At 39.4% G+C, this 17968-nt stretch overlaps 1 protein-coding gene across 1 annotated transcript in view; it reads right to left on the minus strand.

Moving 5' to 3' along the window:
* SLC30A9 (solute carrier family 30 member 9) overlaps nucleotides 1-17968 on the minus strand; it is a 68846-nt gene that overhangs the window by 30239 nt on the left and 20639 nt on the right. Inside the window, exons 5-11 of the mRNA XM_067531284.1 lie at nucleotides 15055-15147; nucleotides 14520-14602; nucleotides 13886-13944; nucleotides 12874-12941; nucleotides 7149-7251; nucleotides 2005-2060; nucleotides 311-446 (exon numbers count right to left, since the gene is read on the minus strand). Coding sequence (XP_067387385.1) covers nucleotides 311-446; nucleotides 2005-2060; nucleotides 7149-7251; nucleotides 12874-12941; nucleotides 13886-13944; nucleotides 14520-14602; nucleotides 15055-15147 — 598 coding nt within the window. The remainder of the gene's footprint in view (nucleotides 1-310; nucleotides 447-2004; nucleotides 2061-7148; nucleotides 7252-12873; nucleotides 12942-13885; nucleotides 13945-14519; nucleotides 14603-15054; nucleotides 15148-17968) is intronic.

The raw sequence follows: 17968 nt of genomic DNA on the forward strand, positions 1-17968 counted from the left end.
ACACACTACACAGTATAAGGAATGGGAGAGAAATTTTTGGCTAAGGACACCAGGACAACCCTATATTCTTAAAAATTGGACTAAAGTATCAGTGTCGATGCAAAGCAGAGAGGAACTTGGTTTAAAAAACCTCGCACAGATGCACTAAGTTCCATGGAACATACTACCTCAGATGGCTTGGTTAACCCTACCTACTAGGATTCAAACTTGATTTCAGGGTGACTAGGTATTTCAGATTGTGAGATTTCATTACATTAAACCATCCCCACCACCCATAGTTTTAAAACACAAGAAAAAAAGATTGACTTACCCAAAGAAGAGATTCTATGGGCTGAGGATGAAGTAAACCTATGATTCCATGATACCAGGAAAGTCCTGCACCCATCATGAAAATGCCAACCCCACTAATTAGAGAGGCAATATAACGCATGTTTGTGAATCCATACCTGGGTGAAAACAAATAAAGTGCTTTAGGAAAAAATGTCTGCACAACTTTAAAAAAATATTCAGATGCTTGATGACAAACTGGAGCTCCTGATAGTTGACCATCACATATCTTGATAGCCAATTAAAATATAGTTGCTAAAATCAAATCTACTGAAATACTGATGGAAAAGGACATCCAGGTTCCTTAAAAATATATAAAATAATGTGAATGTAATTTAGATATTTTTCTAATCTATTCTCCACACACAGGCTATTTAGATTTAGTTTTATTACTTTAATATTATGTTCCCTAACTGTTGATTAAATTAATTTAATCTTTTTTTAAAATTCATTCAGGTGTTTAATGAATGGGCTAACATTTACACTGCCTTGCAGTGCTGCTTCTAATTGAAATCTTTATGTGCAGTCAGTCTACAAATTTCATTTCCTTTAAATTAATACTGTAAAACTCACCATGTGCTTTTTTAATAGTTCAGCTGACTGCAAATCCCCAACACTTAATTATTTTTTGGTAAAATTAAAATGGCATCTTAACAATACATCATTGTGTGAAATGACACTCCTGATTAGCAGCATTGCAAAAGAGATGATGATGCAGGTGAGGGGCATAATTTGAGGGAAAGGGGAAGATTGAAAGAAAGGATGGACATCCTATTCTGAGAAGGCTGAGTCTGGCAAACTTAAATGTAAATCAGCAGCCTTAGTTGAAGCTACCTTAGATTCTTAGTTGAGGAAAAGCTTGCCTGACTTTCTGAACCCAAACAAGACAGAACATTTTAATTACTATTCAGGAGGTACCTAAATGGCAGCCCTCAGAAGTGAAAAAAACTGAAATTTAGGTTGGAACCATACTATATCAGTAAGACTACCACTTTAAAATTTACAAAGCCGTAAGAACATAACATTAAATCCCTTATTAGTATAAAATTAAAGCTAGTGTGTTTATGCCAAGAACTTCTTGTTACCATCTCAACTGGAACCAAGAGTTCCCTTGCTGAAAATTGTGGAAGGGGGAAAGGGCAGTCTCATTACCATTGCCCAAATCCTGCCATTCATGTAGGAAAAAAAAGGAAAAATATGGATGACATACTGTACTGCTATCTAGTGGAAAAGGTGCTAGGGCCCACAAAAACACATCCTCCTGAATAAAGGTATAACTGCAATGAAAATGCAATAAAAGTTACATAGCTTACAATGTCAAAACAACATACCAAGTCATGAGAGTTTAGAACTCTTGAAGTTTGGTAGGAACCCATATTTTTCTTATTATTTCTATTGTAGAACTGGAAGTTATTCATTTCAGTTTAGAAAAAATTAAAACCTTGGATATTCATATAAGTACCACTATTTTACTTCAAAATAATTCAAGTTGCCTGGATTAATATAGTGGAACAAAAAGGAAAAACTATGGTACAGCTCCTATTCAGAAACAACAGATCCTTTACATAAAAATAAGATTGCACCCAAGCAATACAATATTATTTTAAACCCATATATAATTACTGAAACTTAATTATTTATTCCACAAGCTCAAGTGAATAAAGACAATGCCCTTACGGATGAGTAGGGTCTGGTATCCTTGCAGACTGACTGATGCCCAGTGCTAGCAAAGCCTGCATAGTGCAAAGGAAAAACATATCAGTTGGAAGTATTAAAAACACTGAGATGAGTTCTAACTTGAAAGAATATAGTTAAATAAAATCTGATCCAACTTGCTGATTTTTTTATATGTAGCTTTAGAAACAAAATACATTAGCTCAAATTACAGTCATTTCACAAGAAACATCCACTTTCAGACAGGACAATGTCGTCCAAATCTAACTCACCTAAATCTTGTTAGTTCTAGCTGAAAGTAGTTTAAAGCAACAATTTAAATAGAAGTTAAGAACATGTTTAATATAACAGTATGAATAGTTTTGTAGCATTCTCCATTTGGGTGTAATCAGGAAACAAAGGCTGGTTAATTTAAAAAAAAAAAAACTGTCCTAAATAAAAATTTATGCACAAACTATAGCAATAAGCATACTAATCTCCATTAGGTTTAATGCAATCTGAAATTAAAATAACCTATATTTACATTTGAACTTCCTAGGTGTACGTTTAGTCCTAACAAGTCACCAAATTGGAAAAAATGAAAATATATTGTCTGTGCCTACATCTTGAAAACCTGATGTATAAGAGTTGATACACTTCTGATATTTAGGGCAAGTCTACACTTGAAGCGCTACATTTGTGCAGCTGCACCAATGCAGCTGTGCCACTGTAGCGTGTCTGATGAAGATGCTGTATGCCGATGGGAGAGTGCACTCCTGTCAGCATATTTACTCCACCTCTGCGAGAGGCAGAAGCTATGTTGGTGGGACAGCATCTCCCGCCAATGTAGCACTGGTATGGACATTGCTTAGGTCTCTGTAACTCGCATTGCTGAGGGGGGGGGTCTTTTTCACATCTCTGAATGATTAAATAAGGTAGACTTACGCTGTAGTGTAGACCCGCCCTTAGTTCAGAATGGATTCAATCCAATGGTGCAGTCTTTAATAAATCCAGGCCCCGTTCCTGCAAAGATTTAGCCCTATGCTTAACCTTAAACACGAGTAGTCTTAATCACATTAATGTGTGTTTAAGCACACGCTAAATCTTTGCAGGATTTAAGCTAGTGTGCTTTGTCCATATATATAACTCTCATATAAATACTTGAACAAAAAAGACTCATCTCCAGTGGGTTAAATACTTAATTTTTCTTAATAATTTCCAAATTAAAATTAGAAGTGCTTTTCTGCATATACACTGGTAGATAATACCATTTAAGGCAAACTGTCAAAGTTGGCTGGCCCTAAAACTCACCTATTTTGACAAATTCATCTGTAAGGTCTTGTCTTTAAGGCTGTTTCCATACATTTCTTTAAATATTAGGCAGCAGAGCTGGTAGTATCATTCCCATTTTAGAGAAGCAGTACATGAAATGCTGCACAAGGTCACTTCTGGCAGAACTGGAAAAACAACCTAGGGGGAAGATTCTGTGCTGCACCTCTCCACAGAAATGCTGCACACAGGGCACAACCTGGGCAGACAGAATGGCAAGGATGATTTTAAGACACTTTTTGAATCACTAATTTTTGGCTGGTCTCAGAGCCTTTATGGCTCTCAGAGTAAATTAGAGAAGACCCTCTAGGCTGCTCTAATTTATCGCAACCTCATGTTATAAGTTACCCTTGGACTTCTTCGCAGTGTAGACCAGAATTGTCAGAGGGATCCAGTCACTCCTCCCATAATACACACTATCATATCTCCGACACATCCGTACAGGTAGGGCTGCAAGGGGGACAATGTAGAGGAACCATACACACCAGTGCTATACTGCTTCTACAATGAAAGAATTCTCCCTGGAGCTACTCTGCCCCTTTCATGGCCCTTGCACATCAGTGGAGTAGCATAAAATGACCATTAATCTACATCCAGTTCTCTAATATGGCAGACCCAGCTCTCATTCACTTTGCCACACAGACTTTCAGAATAAATGCACCAAATCTATGTGCTTAGCTGTGCTGTGCATAGCCACTAGCCACACTTCCATCCAGAGCCAGAAATAGAATCCAAACACCAGATTCCCAACACTCTTCTACTACCTAGCAAACAGCTGGATAAGAAAGAGGCAAATTTGTCACACCCCCCTCTGGTAGCCTTCTATTGCTATCAGTTACTCTTTTAGCTAGAGTGGTAGAGGTCTATGCTGTGGATCTAAGCATCTTGAGTTCACAAATCCTGTTGATGACCCATGAAGGAGGTCAGTATGGTTCCACATGATACAATTATTTTGTTTCTATTTGCTTTTAAAAAACCTAGCAAATTACATTTGAAAAATTACATTAAAAAGCATTAATATTGCAAAGATCAGACAAAGATAGAAAATGCCAGAATAATGGTTACCTAGGCAACCTTGGCTTGCCCTCTTAATATACATGCATTATGACTGGGACCGTACCAAATTCACGGCCATGAATGAAATCTAGCTATTGAAGGGGAGGAAGATGGACAGGGTTAGGGGCATCCCAGCCAGGGACTCCTACTATGCATTAGGCTCCAGCTGCTAGTCCCAGCCAGGCTGGGGAGGGACAGGACTTCTCCCCATGCACGGCCACTCGCAGGGAAGATCAGACCCACCTTTGGGTACCTCCCCTGGCTGAAGGAAGCTCCGCAGCTGTAAGGGTGGCAATCCCACAACCCACCCCAACAGCTTTGTGACCCCTCACCAGCCCTCTTTTGGGACGGGACCCCCACGGTCACACCACCATGAAATTTCAGAGGTAAACATCTGAAAATGTGAAACTGATTAATTTTAAAACTAGATGACCATGAAATTGACCAAAATGGACTGTGAATTTGGTAGGGCCCTAATTGTGATACAGCATGATCACATCCTATTTGTTTTTCAGGACTAATGCCTCATTCATTGGACATGATGGACAATGAGTGAGGTAGGAGGTTGCCTCTCTTGGATTTAAGACAGACTGAGACTCTAGAAAACTGGGTTCTATTCCTGGCTCTTCCTATGTGATTCTGGACAAAACCTTCATAACACATACACACAAGGTGGTCAAATTAAGGTTGCATGGGCATCATTAACCCTGGTATTTCCTAACTTTTGAGTGCTTAACTTTGCATTCTTAACATTCTTTTAATTTTTCTCTAAAATAAAATTTTACTTTATTACTTAGACAACTAGAGAGAAAATGAACTTGAAACTCTCAGTGATATATCAGCAGAACACAAGTTTCAGGTAGGCTGGGCAAGGGAGAAAAATGACCAGCAAAGAAAGCATGGGAAGACGACGACAGCAACAAAGGACATGGAAGACTGATGATATGATGGAAAGACTCTGTCAAGAGAAGTTTGAAGAGAAAAGGAAAGATTCACAAACCCGTGCCATAGACCAGAAGGAGTGGTGAAGAACCATGGGCACCTTTTACCCCATGTAAATGGGAAAAGGAGTCGAGAAGTGAAAAGTGATGACACTTAGAGGAAAAAAATAGGCTAAGGTTTGAGTATGAAACATGGTCAATAATCTTCTTTACTTTGCCCCATTAGTCAGTGTCAGCAGTGCTGACCTATAAAGCATGTGTGACTGGCACAACAACACTTTTACAAACTGGCTGGCCAGGCCTGATGACTTTGGTTTGAAATCGGAGGTTTCTTTCTCTTAGGAGAACTGCTTGCCACAGCTGATGAGCCTTCCCTGACCCGACAGAGGCAAGGGACATCCCCATGGTCACCCAGAAGGTCAGTGGCAGAGCCAGGAATAAAACCTAGGTCTCCCGAGTCCCATCCTGTATCTTCTCCACTGAGTCACACCACCTCCCTTGAAGCATGGTCAACGGTATAGGAAATTATTAATTTAGAAAGGAAGAGTAATATTTCTAAATATCTGAAATATATTTAGACAAACACTAGCAGAAGTATTAGTCCAAACTTCACAAATCAGAAACAAAAGATAGCTACAGAATCTCCAGTTTCTCTCCATTTCAAGGTTTTAAGTTAGCATGTCAGTATGAATTCATTAATTAATAGTTCTGCTAATAGTTCACAAATTGTCTATCAAATTACTCACATTAAAACACAATATAATTAAGAGACAAGTTGGCTACAGCAATACATGGAGAGACCATCAGGTTCTGAGTAAAAGTGTTAAGTAAAGTAATGTTAATGTTGTACTCAGAACTTACATTATTCCTGGGAGGATCACCGTCCTAGGGCTGCTTGCATACCCCCATCATTTTCTGACAAGGGTATGCTAAATCACCATTGACAGAATATGACAGAAACTAATTAGTTACCCTTTCTTCTTTGAATGAATTCACTTCTATATTGCAGGCAAAAAATATATTCACATACTACAAAAATCGCATGCCCATACTACAAACAAATGCACCATTATCATAGATTATGCTATCATAATCATTATCATAGCATGTTATGGTCTCTAATATGAATGCCTCCATTTGCAAGGCAGGAATTATTTAATAATAAGTTAACTGAAACATGAAGGCACGTTCTCCCATATGTGACAATAATCTAGGCAAGTTAAATTCTTAGACTGATCAGTCTTGACACTGTTAAAATGGCTTCTGAACTTGTTGAAATCCAAAGCTATTCTTACTGACGTGCTACCTGCTATTTTACTTACAAAAGAAAAGCATGCAAAGCCACAGAAATGAATACAATAATGCCCACCGAACATTAAAAGAGGCAAAACCACTGCAATATGCAACAGTTTAGAGCCAGTCTGTGGCTATGCTAATTCTAAAAATGGAAATTATAAATTAACAACATTGATGTAAACTAAAAGCCATAGAGAACTTGAAGGCTCAACTTTTGATCTGCAACCTCTCTCCCCCTCCAACTTCATATTGTTATTTTACAAAACATACTCAAAGAAAGCTTCTCAAAGCAATACACTGACACCCCAACTCTTGTGTCAAAAGTAAATGCAAAAAGTGCTACTTTCTCTCTACTTACAATATGCCCTGTAGTTTTTCATGCTAATGATTCCTAATCAACCATCACCAGGCGTCGGACACTTGATTTCTGAATTGAGAGCAATCCTCCTATCTACTCCCAACACATCTGTTTCAAAGGTCTACATTCCTTCTTGGAAGCTAACTATAATCACTAACTTAAACTAGTGCAATGGAAGCACTACTCACCTGGTTGCAAGTGTCTGCTAAAGAATGTATAGCTTCTGAAAACATGCTTGCAGAACCCGTGTAAACCCAAGCAAGTAGTTTAAAGAAAAAATTCAACCCATTTCTAAGATTGGAGAGAAAAGAAAGCTGAGTTAGCAATTTTATATGAAAATTAACATTCAGTATTTAAAATAATCACAGATAAATCACAGACTTTTTGTATAACCTGATGTTATGATCAGCAAATAAGGAAACTAAATTTCACAAAAAGTCAATTTATCAATTAGTACATACAGTGAATTTACTAGATTAAAAACATTTCCAGTTAAGTGGAGTATATAGAGATATAAAGTTAGGATTTTTGAGAAATCTAATTTTTTTTAAAGACATATATCATAAGCCATACTTTTGAAAGCTGCAATCATTTTGCCCTCACCTTCAAGACACGGCACAACTACTTCCCAATTTATAAACATCAGATCTTTTAGTCCATCCATGCCCCCTTAGCACAATAGAACAATCCTTAGCAATCTTTCTTTTTTCCACTTAGATCTTTGTGCCTTCTTGTATAAAGCCCCCCTTCAATCTCAGTGTGCCGGCTGCAACCTCCCATTTTACAAACTCTCGAGGACAAGCACCAGGTTGATATTTGTATCTTCTATGGACCAGATCATAGCTCTTAATAATAAATAGTAGTATATGCATTGGCAAGTGTATTTCTAAAATATAAGCTTCTTTCTAAAAGATACGCTCTAGTTCAATCACTAGTGGTTGGAGTCACTGGGTGAAATTCTATGCCCAATCACACTAGAAGATCCATAATTGTCACTTCTAGTGTTACAACCTCATAAATTACTTTACTGGTAACGAAGAATGTTCAAAAGGACACTGCCAGGTGGGCTTTTTAATACTTCATAAACAAAAAAGTTAATGGAATGCTATAGTTGTGCTTTTTAACAAACAAAAACCAAGAAACTGAATATTACATTTCCTTCTGCAACCATAAATCTGCCTCTTGGGAACATATAGGATTGTGCATATTACTGAATATGATGATCATTTTAAGGCCTTATCTAAGGAATTCCTAAGGTGCCTATCATCTTGTTATTTAAGTGCTAAGTAAATTTTCTTTTCATTCAAGCATTTCAATACGCTTTACAAACATTAATTTAGTCTCAACAGCCCATATATACGGAAATAGTATTCCACATTTAACAAATGGGAAAACAGACACACAGTCACAGAGGAAGCCTATAGCAACAGTGAAAAGAATTCACTCCTCCTGGCTCTCAGTCCTGTGTTTAATTACCAGGCTATTCTTCCTATCCATAGTGCAACGCAGCTTTCCCACTAATGAGCAATGCAAACAAATTGCTGTAGGAATCATGACCACATTTTTCTGACTTCTTGTAGCAATGTAGCTTCTTGCATTTAAAGAAAAAAAAGGTGCCAGTCTGATTATCTGAAGGTGTAGTAAAGCTGTGGGATCTCTGCCTTCTAAGATGACACAGGAGTGTCCCAGCAGGTTTGATACCATTTTACTGCACTCCTCCAAATGCCAGCTTTGGGTCTTCTGTGGGGACACAAAACATTTGAGGGCTGTGTAAAAATCTGCGTGCAAAACTTGAAGTGTCAGAACCCAACAGAATGGCTAAACCTTTTCCTCACGGAAATGGAGATAATGACATAACTTTCTTTGTAAAATGTTTTGAGTTCTACAGGTAAAAAGAGCTATATAAGAGTTAGGTATTATTATTGTGCCCTCTGGGTTAGAGACAGTCAACAGGGAGTAGGCATATTCAGGCATATTCCTACTCATGAAGGAACTGCATGACAAAGCACAGAGACACTAAGGAGCCATTGTGACCCTAAGAGTATCCTTATGCCAGAAGAAAAGGGGCTCCCTGGTATCCAACAGTGAGTTTCACTGACCTGACCAGCTCAGGGTGCCCCAATTCACCATCACTATAATCTGTATCTAACAGATGTCATGAAATACATCATTGGAAAACTAATAACTCATTGATCATTAATATTCTTGTGTAATGTGTATATGATCCACCCACAAAGGATTATACATATATGCTGGAATGATGACTAAAATGTGTTTAAAACAGGAATGTTAGAGGAAATTGATCCACAGGCTTTTTCCAGACAAAGGAATGTGGTTTCACCTGCCTGAATGGGTCCCCAACGTAAATTGAGTAAGCTGTGACAAAGGAAAGAACATTTCCATGCCAGGCAAACAAAGCCATCAGGAGAGCAAGTGGAGAAAAAGTGATCATTTAACAATTGTAATGGGTGGATGGAGACTGCACCAACAGGAAGCCTTTCTGCCTCTTGAAGCAGTGTCAATGAACTTTGAGAGAGATACTTTTCAAAGATTTACTGGATTATAAAGACGGGGATAACCCCTAAGTTATCCTTCAACTGAAGAAACCAGACAAATCAACACCGTGGGCCCTGTGAGGATCCTGAGTAAGAGCTAGTCAACCATTGGTGGAAAAGGAAGACTGGTGAAGAAACTACCTTAAACAAAGACTGTAGCTGTTAAGTTAGGTCTTAACCATCAGAAAGCGTATTTTTACTTTTGTTTCTTTGTAACCCTTTGTGTCTTTATCTCTTATACTTGAACTGTCTTAAAATCTATTTTGATTGAATAAATTTGTTTTACTTTTAATCTAAACCATCTCAGTGCTTTGATTGAATTAAAGTGATTGTTATCTTCAGCAGTGGCATACGGAGGGCTTCCAGGGGCCAAGTCTACATTTACGCCCCCCCCCCGCCTCATGTCCCATCCTCCCATAGGGCAGGAGGGGTCCTGGTACCACCCCCCAGGTGCCCCAGAGATGGGGGTCTGTACATGCAGGGGGGCATGAGGCGGGGGGGGGGAGGGGCTCAAATACAAGCTTGGTTCTGCCGCCCCCGACTCCCTGCACTTACCATGCGTGTGGCGTCCGCTTCTCCCGCTGCAGCCTGGTGCCAGCTTGGACGGGGGCAGCCTCACCCCCGCCCCCAGCTTGGGAAAGGGAGCTGGGCTGCCCTTCAAAATGCGCGAGGGGGAAAGACGCTGAGGGACTCCCCTCAGAGCCTCCTGCGCCCCCCGCCTATTGCAAATGGTCCAGCAGCCCTGCAGTCCAGCGCCAGCTCAGATGGTGGGGCAGCCTCAGCCCCTGGTCTGGGGTTGGCTGGGCTGGCCCTTCATGATGCGCGGAGGAGAGGTGCGGAAGCAGGAGCAGCTGCCCCTCAGCCTCCTGCACCCTCTGCCTGGCACAAAGGGCTAGCCCAGCGCACCTCCGCCCCCACCCCCCTGCACTTACCCACCGCTGCAGCCCAGCCTGGCAGCAGCTTAGACCGGAGGGCGCTGGGTCAGCCCGTCATGATGGGTGGAGGGCATAGGAGGCTAAGAGGTGGCTGCTCCCGCTTCCGCTCCCTCCCCCACCCCTGGTGAGCGCATATTGTGAAGGGCCTGCCCCGCTCCCCCCCCCATCTGAGCCGGCACCAGGCTGCGGGGCTAGAGCAGCGGGTGAGTGCGGCTCCAGGCTGGCCATTCACGGAGGGCAGGGGGCGCAGGAGGCTCTGCGCCGCTCAGAGCTTCCTGTGCCCCCCGCCCCCTGTGCGACATGAAGTACCGGCCCGGCATCCCCCCACAGGCCAGGGCCCGGAGACCTGGCCCCCTCCACTACCCCCTCGGCACGTCACTGATCTTCAGTAAAAATAACAAGCTACTGTTTCTGTCTCTTTAAAGGAGCAGCGAGCTCAACTTCTGTGAGTGCTCCAGGAAGGGGCTGGACACTACAGAAACACAGTGCGGGGGAAATTCAGGACTGCAGAGATGTTGGAGTCACTCTGCAAACAGTAATTGGGCGGCGAAAGCCTGTGTGTGACCTGTTAGTGTCCGGGCTCAGAGCTGAAGCAGGATCGTATTTAAGGCACTCAGGTTGAAGTGCAGGCAGTGACACAACCCCTTACTGGTCTGGGTTGAACCCCAAAATGTCACAGCCATCAAGAACTGTCTAGTGTTTGTATGGCTATCAAGGCCCATGTGCACTGAGCTAGAAAGCCACCCAAACTATAAGGAAAACAAGGTGCAACAACACTAGCTTTCACTTGTTCATGATTTGTTTCTCAATCTTTTTAAACCTTCATAGAGTACTATAACAAGTACATGGCGCAAACAGTCTTAAACACAAGCTGCAATGTAGATAAATAATGCATCTGAACATTTTTTAAATGAAAAATTGTGTTTTTCAGTGCTGTGATAACTTGAAAATGGTTGAAGACAATTTCTTCAATCTTTCCAATATTAACTTCCAAAATACTAATACACATGATACATTTCATCCCAATTGGGAAGATTTTGGAAAAGATAGTATAAACCACTGCAAATATTATCTTAGAAAGTGCTATCTCAAACATGACAGTGTTAGTATGACAGTATAATAACCTCTACGAAGCCTGATAATGAAAAATTTATTTCCCTAATATTTGTTCTTTTCTATTTGGCAAATACTGATTTTTTTCCATCTATTGTTAGAGGCCATGAATGTAATTGCACTGTGGCCTCTCAGCTGGTTCTCCCACAAAGTACGATATTACACTGGGCCAGAGAACCCCACCTCATGGTAAAAACCTACGAGAAGGGGCTCAGAGGAAGTAAATCCAACACATCACTCCATTGGAGATAGGTGGGGACAGGGTTTGCTCTTGTTCAGTAAGAGACAGGGCTTGCCCCCGAATATTGTTGAGTCTCAGAGATTCATGCTGATCACATGCAGGAGGACAGAGTCATTACACAGAGGCCCTGTGCCTCTGCACTGACTCTGGTTCCTGGCACCCCACCATCTAGATTCCTGACAAACTACCAGGCTTTCTCCTAGCCTCTGCAGCACCACATAAGAGATAAGAACCAAGTATCTTCTCAAGGATTCTCTGCAGAGCTGGAGAAAGGACTACATGCATCCTCCCATCACCTGCCTCCACCTGGCAGGTATCCATTCCCCCCACCTCCAGTGCAGAGGGGTCCCCATGAGGTCAGAAGTGCTGGGAAGCAACAGTGCCATGATCATGGCTGTGCCGAATTCCAAAGAAGGTGGCCAATATTTGTACATGAATTTCTGGTGTAGGAAAGAAAGGAAGGGAGCATGATACAGGCTGCTTTTTTTCTCCCTGTACACGCATACAATGGTGGTTATTGTTAATTTATTTAAGAGAGCAAACTGGAGACTCAGAGTGGTTAATAGTAGAAGCTCTTGAATGATAGGACAGGGCAATTTTCAGTCAAGTTACTTTCCCAATTCTTTTTTCTGAACAGAAAGCAAAAGTAGCTGTAAGAAAATTCAGAGATATTTCCCATCAAATTGCAGCCTTTTCTTCTGGAGTTATAAATTACTATTTTCTTAATACTTCCAGCTATTTTGCTCATGTATTACCTTCCACTGGATCTGAAGAAATATTCACACATTTTAGAAAAATTAAGTGAATCTGTTTAAAAGATTCATTGTGCTCTTCTAAGAAGTTTTACTCTTCTGCGTGTTTTTGTTTGTTTTTTTTTATTAGAAATATTCAGTCTTGACTTTCTTTTCTTGTGGGTAAACTCTGTGGAAAACTAGTGATATTTTGAATCAGGTTTATTATTTAAAGGTGGGGTTGAAATCATCTGGAAAAAATTCAACACTACTTCCATTTCTAGGTTATACAGTTTTTTACTCTTGCATTTAGAAAACATTTACTTTTTCAAACTTACATGCAAATAGCAACCATCACCACCTTTCCTGGTCCCTTGAGAAACATAGCTGCTGTGCTGGAGCGTGGCTATATAAAGAAATGAGATAATGCTAAAATAAATTGCTAAACTGAAACAATTAAGTAGTAATACAACTAAATCCTGGTTTTATGAAAGGATTACCAATAGTCTACTGTACACCATATACAACACCTACATATCATGTATTACTAGAATTCCTGTGAGGTATAGCGCTGCATAATCCAGTAATTTAGGACGGACAGTTCATTAGATTTACAATTTGGTTTCATGCGTAGCTAAGATACATAGTTTTAGTACAGAAGTTCTCAAACTGTGGTCTGCAGAGCTCTTGGTTATCCACATGATGCTGACATTTCAGCTCAATAAACAGTGTAGGATTAGATGTAAAGGAGGTTAAGCAAGCATAGCAGCCTCCACCAGGGGTCACTGCAACCATAAAAAGAGTAAGTAGAGGAACTAGAGCCCAATAGAAAGAAGTATCAGGAATCACTCAGCAGGACTGGAGTTAGGAGCTTGCTTAGGAAGAGGGACGCGAAAAAAGCCAAAAAAGGCTGAGGAGACTGGTTTAAACAGATGAAAGGAAAATGAAAGACAAAAAAACTCGACCAATATGATTTCATGTAATTAATTGTATGTGTATTGTACACATTCAGCATATACAGAAGTTGCCACAAGCCCAGAGAGAATCACAATGGGATTGTGATTATAAATCTGGGAGAAGAGGAGATCCACAAATCCAACTCTTACAAATGGGCCACACTATGATCATTTCATAATCCATTTAAATAGTATTTTAAAAGTTTAAGGTTCTATTACAATCAGAGTGATATAAAACAGATATATTACAGGGCATTTATAAGTTGCAACAAAATCTTGAAAGGCCACTTACACATTTTTCCCCACATTCTTTTTCTTAGAAATATGCTTTTAGCAATCACACACATATCATTCTTAATAGTGATTTCACCCAAGGAATTAAATGATCTCTTACCTTAGTGTTCCCGAGAAAATCTCTGTACTCCTTTAACAGCTTTTGGTTTCTAAACAGATCTGCAATATGACAATTCTAGTTACATATACAGTACTTGGCAGCTGAAAATTTCAGAATTACAAGATTTCTTTTCTTTACACAAATCAGGTAAATTTGCTACTGCATACTAATGAATGTATATTAAACAAGCAGATCTGATTCAATTAAGATTTCTTAAAGGATCTCTGTTTCTTAACAGAATCCACGAATAACATGGTAAATACTTAGCAGTGGAACAGAAACTGAATTTTCATCTTAATCGAAATCTTTTCATCTTAATCGAATGCTCAAAACCCATTCAAGTTGTTTAACAACATCCACCAATTAATCCACAAAAAAAAGGATATGCTCAGTTAATCTTAACTCATTTAAGTTTAACACATTTAACACATCACATACACCTCCTACGTGTACAGTAACAATACAGACATTTCTCATAATTACACTATACCACAAAACGTTAACAAAAACATGTATATTAGACACCCATACCAGGATGAAGTGAAGATGTGTTATTTTCCCAGGGGGAAGTATGAGGTTGGAATTAACAGTGATTTTGTAGCATTTTGTAGACATTTGAAAACTCTACACTTACTTTCTCTATATTCTATCTCTGCTTCCTTACGCCGTTTTCTCTCTCTAGCAAGGGCCTCTGGGCTCCCCCAAACTTCTAGAGACCTGCACAAAATACAAACAACTTTGAAATCCTTTTGATTGTCACACACTATACTTTATAAAACAAAATGCTTGGAATTTCAAGTTTTTGACTACATTAATCAAGCCTTCATTAATACCACAGTAGCATAATGGCTTACTAATATTTCTTCTGGAGGAAATCCATCCAAATTAATCACACATGATAAGCTAGAAATCTAACTCTCCCTCTCTCCCCCTAAACTCTTTGAATATATACAATGTGCCCCTTCAATTTTGTATACTGTACTGAGTTACAACAATGGGCACATACAAATGCATTTAAACAGAAAAGGAAAGAAGTACTACCCTTTCCATTATAAAGCTACTTTTTAAAATTGTAGCTTATAATATTTCCTACCATTCTCTCATATAACCCAAATTAAATAACTCAAATTACCAAATAATTTCCTTTTTTTAAAAAAATTCTCTCTTACTTTGCCTCTACATCTGATCTCAAAAACACAGTGAAAGCCTCAGTGTCATCATGGGGGCTTCGTCTTCTGATTTTCCTCAGCTGTTCTAGATCACTGTTAAAGGATGGAAACAAACAGTTCATAGCAACAAAAAACATATTCATACTATATATAAAGGAATCAATATGAAGATCAAATATACTGATCCTTAAAAGGATATCATGATTAAAAATCTATCCTAAATTTTTCCTTAACTAGACATGTTTAAAGGAAATGACAGGAACCTGAGGTTTTCTATTTAAACACAGTCCAGTGGCAATGCAAGCAGCATGAAGTGTTCTTTAAATTGCTCTTGAAGATCATAATGTGATTTGCCTGAGCTCAAAACCCAAACTCTGGGCCCATATTAACAACATGGGAATGTTATACCTTAACTGAAAGGAGAAAATTCTCTGGATGATAAATTAATTCATACTCCCTTTTGTTCTTCTCTGATGGCTGCCTACATGGAAATTAGAGGTCATATGGCATTTTAAGAAAGCCTAAAGGATAACTCCCAATACCTAGATAATCTCCCCCTTTCAGTAACACAGGTCTATGTAAAACCTGTTGCTGAGCATGTATTTGCTATGCTTGGCTATCAGTTTAATTTTACAGTAATGCACTTTATAGAATCATAGAAATATAGGGCTGGAAAGGACCTCAAGAGGTCATTTAAGTCCATCCCTGCACGCTGAGGCAAAACCAAGTATACCTAGACCATCCCTGACAGCTAATCTGTTCTTAAAAGCTTCCAATGACAGAAATGCCAACTCTCCCTCGCTTGCTAATCTAGTCCAGTGCTTAACTACCTTTATAGCTAGAAAGTTTTTCCTAATAGCTAACCTAAATCTCCTCTGCTGCAGATTAAGCCCATCACTCCTTGTCCTACTTTCAGTAGACATGGAGAACTGATCACCATCCTCCTTATAACAGCCCTAAACATATCAGAACAATTATCAGGTGTCCCCTCAGTCATCTTTCGTCAAGACAAAACATGCCCAGTTTTATTAATCTTTCCTTATAGATGAGGTTTTCTAAACCTTTTATCATTTGTGTTGCTCTCCTCTGGACTCTCTCCAATTTGTCAATATCTTTCTTAAAGTGTGGCACCCAAAACTGGACAATACTCCAGGTGAGACCTCACTAGTACCAAGTACATCAGAACAATTACCTCCTGTGCCTTACTTATGACACTCTTGTTAATACATCTTAGAATATTTGCCTTTTTTGTAACTGCATCACATTGCTTGATCCCATGTAATTTGTGATCCACTATAACCCCCCTCCCCCCCGTAATCCTTTTCTGCAGTAGTACTACCTAGCCAGTTATTCCCCATTTTGCATTTGTGCATTTGATTTTTCCTTCCAAAGTATAGTATTTTGCATTTATCTTTATTGACTTTTGTCTTGTTAATTTCAGACCAACTCTCCAATTTGCATAGGTCCTTTTGAATTCTAATCCTGTCCTCCAAAGTGCTTACAACTCCTCCCAATGTGGTGTCTTCCACAAATATGGTAAGCATACACTCCACAATATTATCCAAGTCATTAATGAAAATACTGAATAGTACAAGACCCACCACAGAGCCCTGTAGGACCCAAACAGATACATCCTCCCAGTTGGACAGCAAATCTTTGATAATTGCTCTTTGAGAATGGCTTTTCAACCACTTATCCACTCTATAGTAATTCAGTTTGCTTATGAGAATGTCATGGGGGACAGTGTCAAAAGCATTATTAAAAATCAGGATATATCGCATCTGCTGCTATCCCCCTATCCACTAGGCCAGTAACCCTATCAAAGAAGGAAATTAGGTTGGTCTGGCATGATTTGTTCTTGACATGCCCCGATTGGCTACTACTTATCCTATTCTCCCCTAGGTGCTTACAAACTGATTGTTTAATAATTTGTTCCAGTATCTTTCTAGGTACCAAATTTAGGATGACTGATCTATAATTCCACAGGTCCTCTTTGTTCCCTTTTAAAGGTAGGTTCTACGTTTTTCCCTTCTCCAATCGTTTGGGACCTCATCCATCCTCTCTGAGTTCTCAAAGATAATTGCTAACAGTTCCAAGATTGCTTCAGGTAGTTCTCAAAGTACTCTGAGGTACATTTCATCCAGCTCTAATAACCTGAATATATCTAACTTGTCTAAGTATTAACTAATCTGTTCATTCCCTGTTCTGGCTTGTGTTCCTTCCCCCTTTTTGTTAATATAAACTGTGTTAAGATTGTGGTCACAATTAACTTTTTTGAAGACTGAAGCAAAACAAGCATTCAATACTGCCTTCTTGGTGTAGTCCATTATTAGCTCTTTGTTCACCAAGTAGTAGACCTGTGCTTTCCTTTGTCTTTCTTTTGCTCCTAATGTATTTATGGAACCTCTCCTTATGTCTTTTGTGTCCCTTGCTAGGTGTAACTCATTTTGTGCCCTTGCCTTTCTGATTTTGCTCTTATTTCTATATGCTTGTGCTATTCTTTTGTACTCATGGCTAGAAATTTGTCCATGTTTCCACTTTTTATAAGATTCATTTTTGATTATCAGGTCATTAAGAGCCCCTCATGCCATGATATTGGCCTCTTACTATTCTTCCTATCTTTCCTTCACTTTGGGATAGTTTTCTTTTGTGACTTTAATATCGTCTCTTCTAGAAACTGACAGCTCTTCTAGACTGCTTATTCCCCTTACATTTTCTTCCTGTGGGACCTTATTTACTACTTCTCTGAGTTTGTTAAAGTCTGTTTTTTAAAAGTCAATTGTCCTTATTCCTTTGCTCTCACTCCTTCCTTTTCTCAGAATCAGGAAAACTATCATTTTCATGATCCATTTCATCCAAATTGCCTCCCACCTTCAGAGTCGCAACTAATTCCTTCCTGTTGGTCAGAATCCAG

Source organism: Emydura macquarii, unplaced genomic scaffold (genome assembly GCF_026122565.2).
Source record: "Emydura macquarii macquarii isolate MOO-44397 ecotype Brisbane River unplaced genomic scaffold, CSIRO-AGI_Emac_v2 contig_3128, whole genome shotgun sequence".
NCBI classification, from domain to species: domain Eukaryota; kingdom Metazoa; phylum Chordata; order Testudines; family Chelidae; genus Emydura; species Emydura macquarii.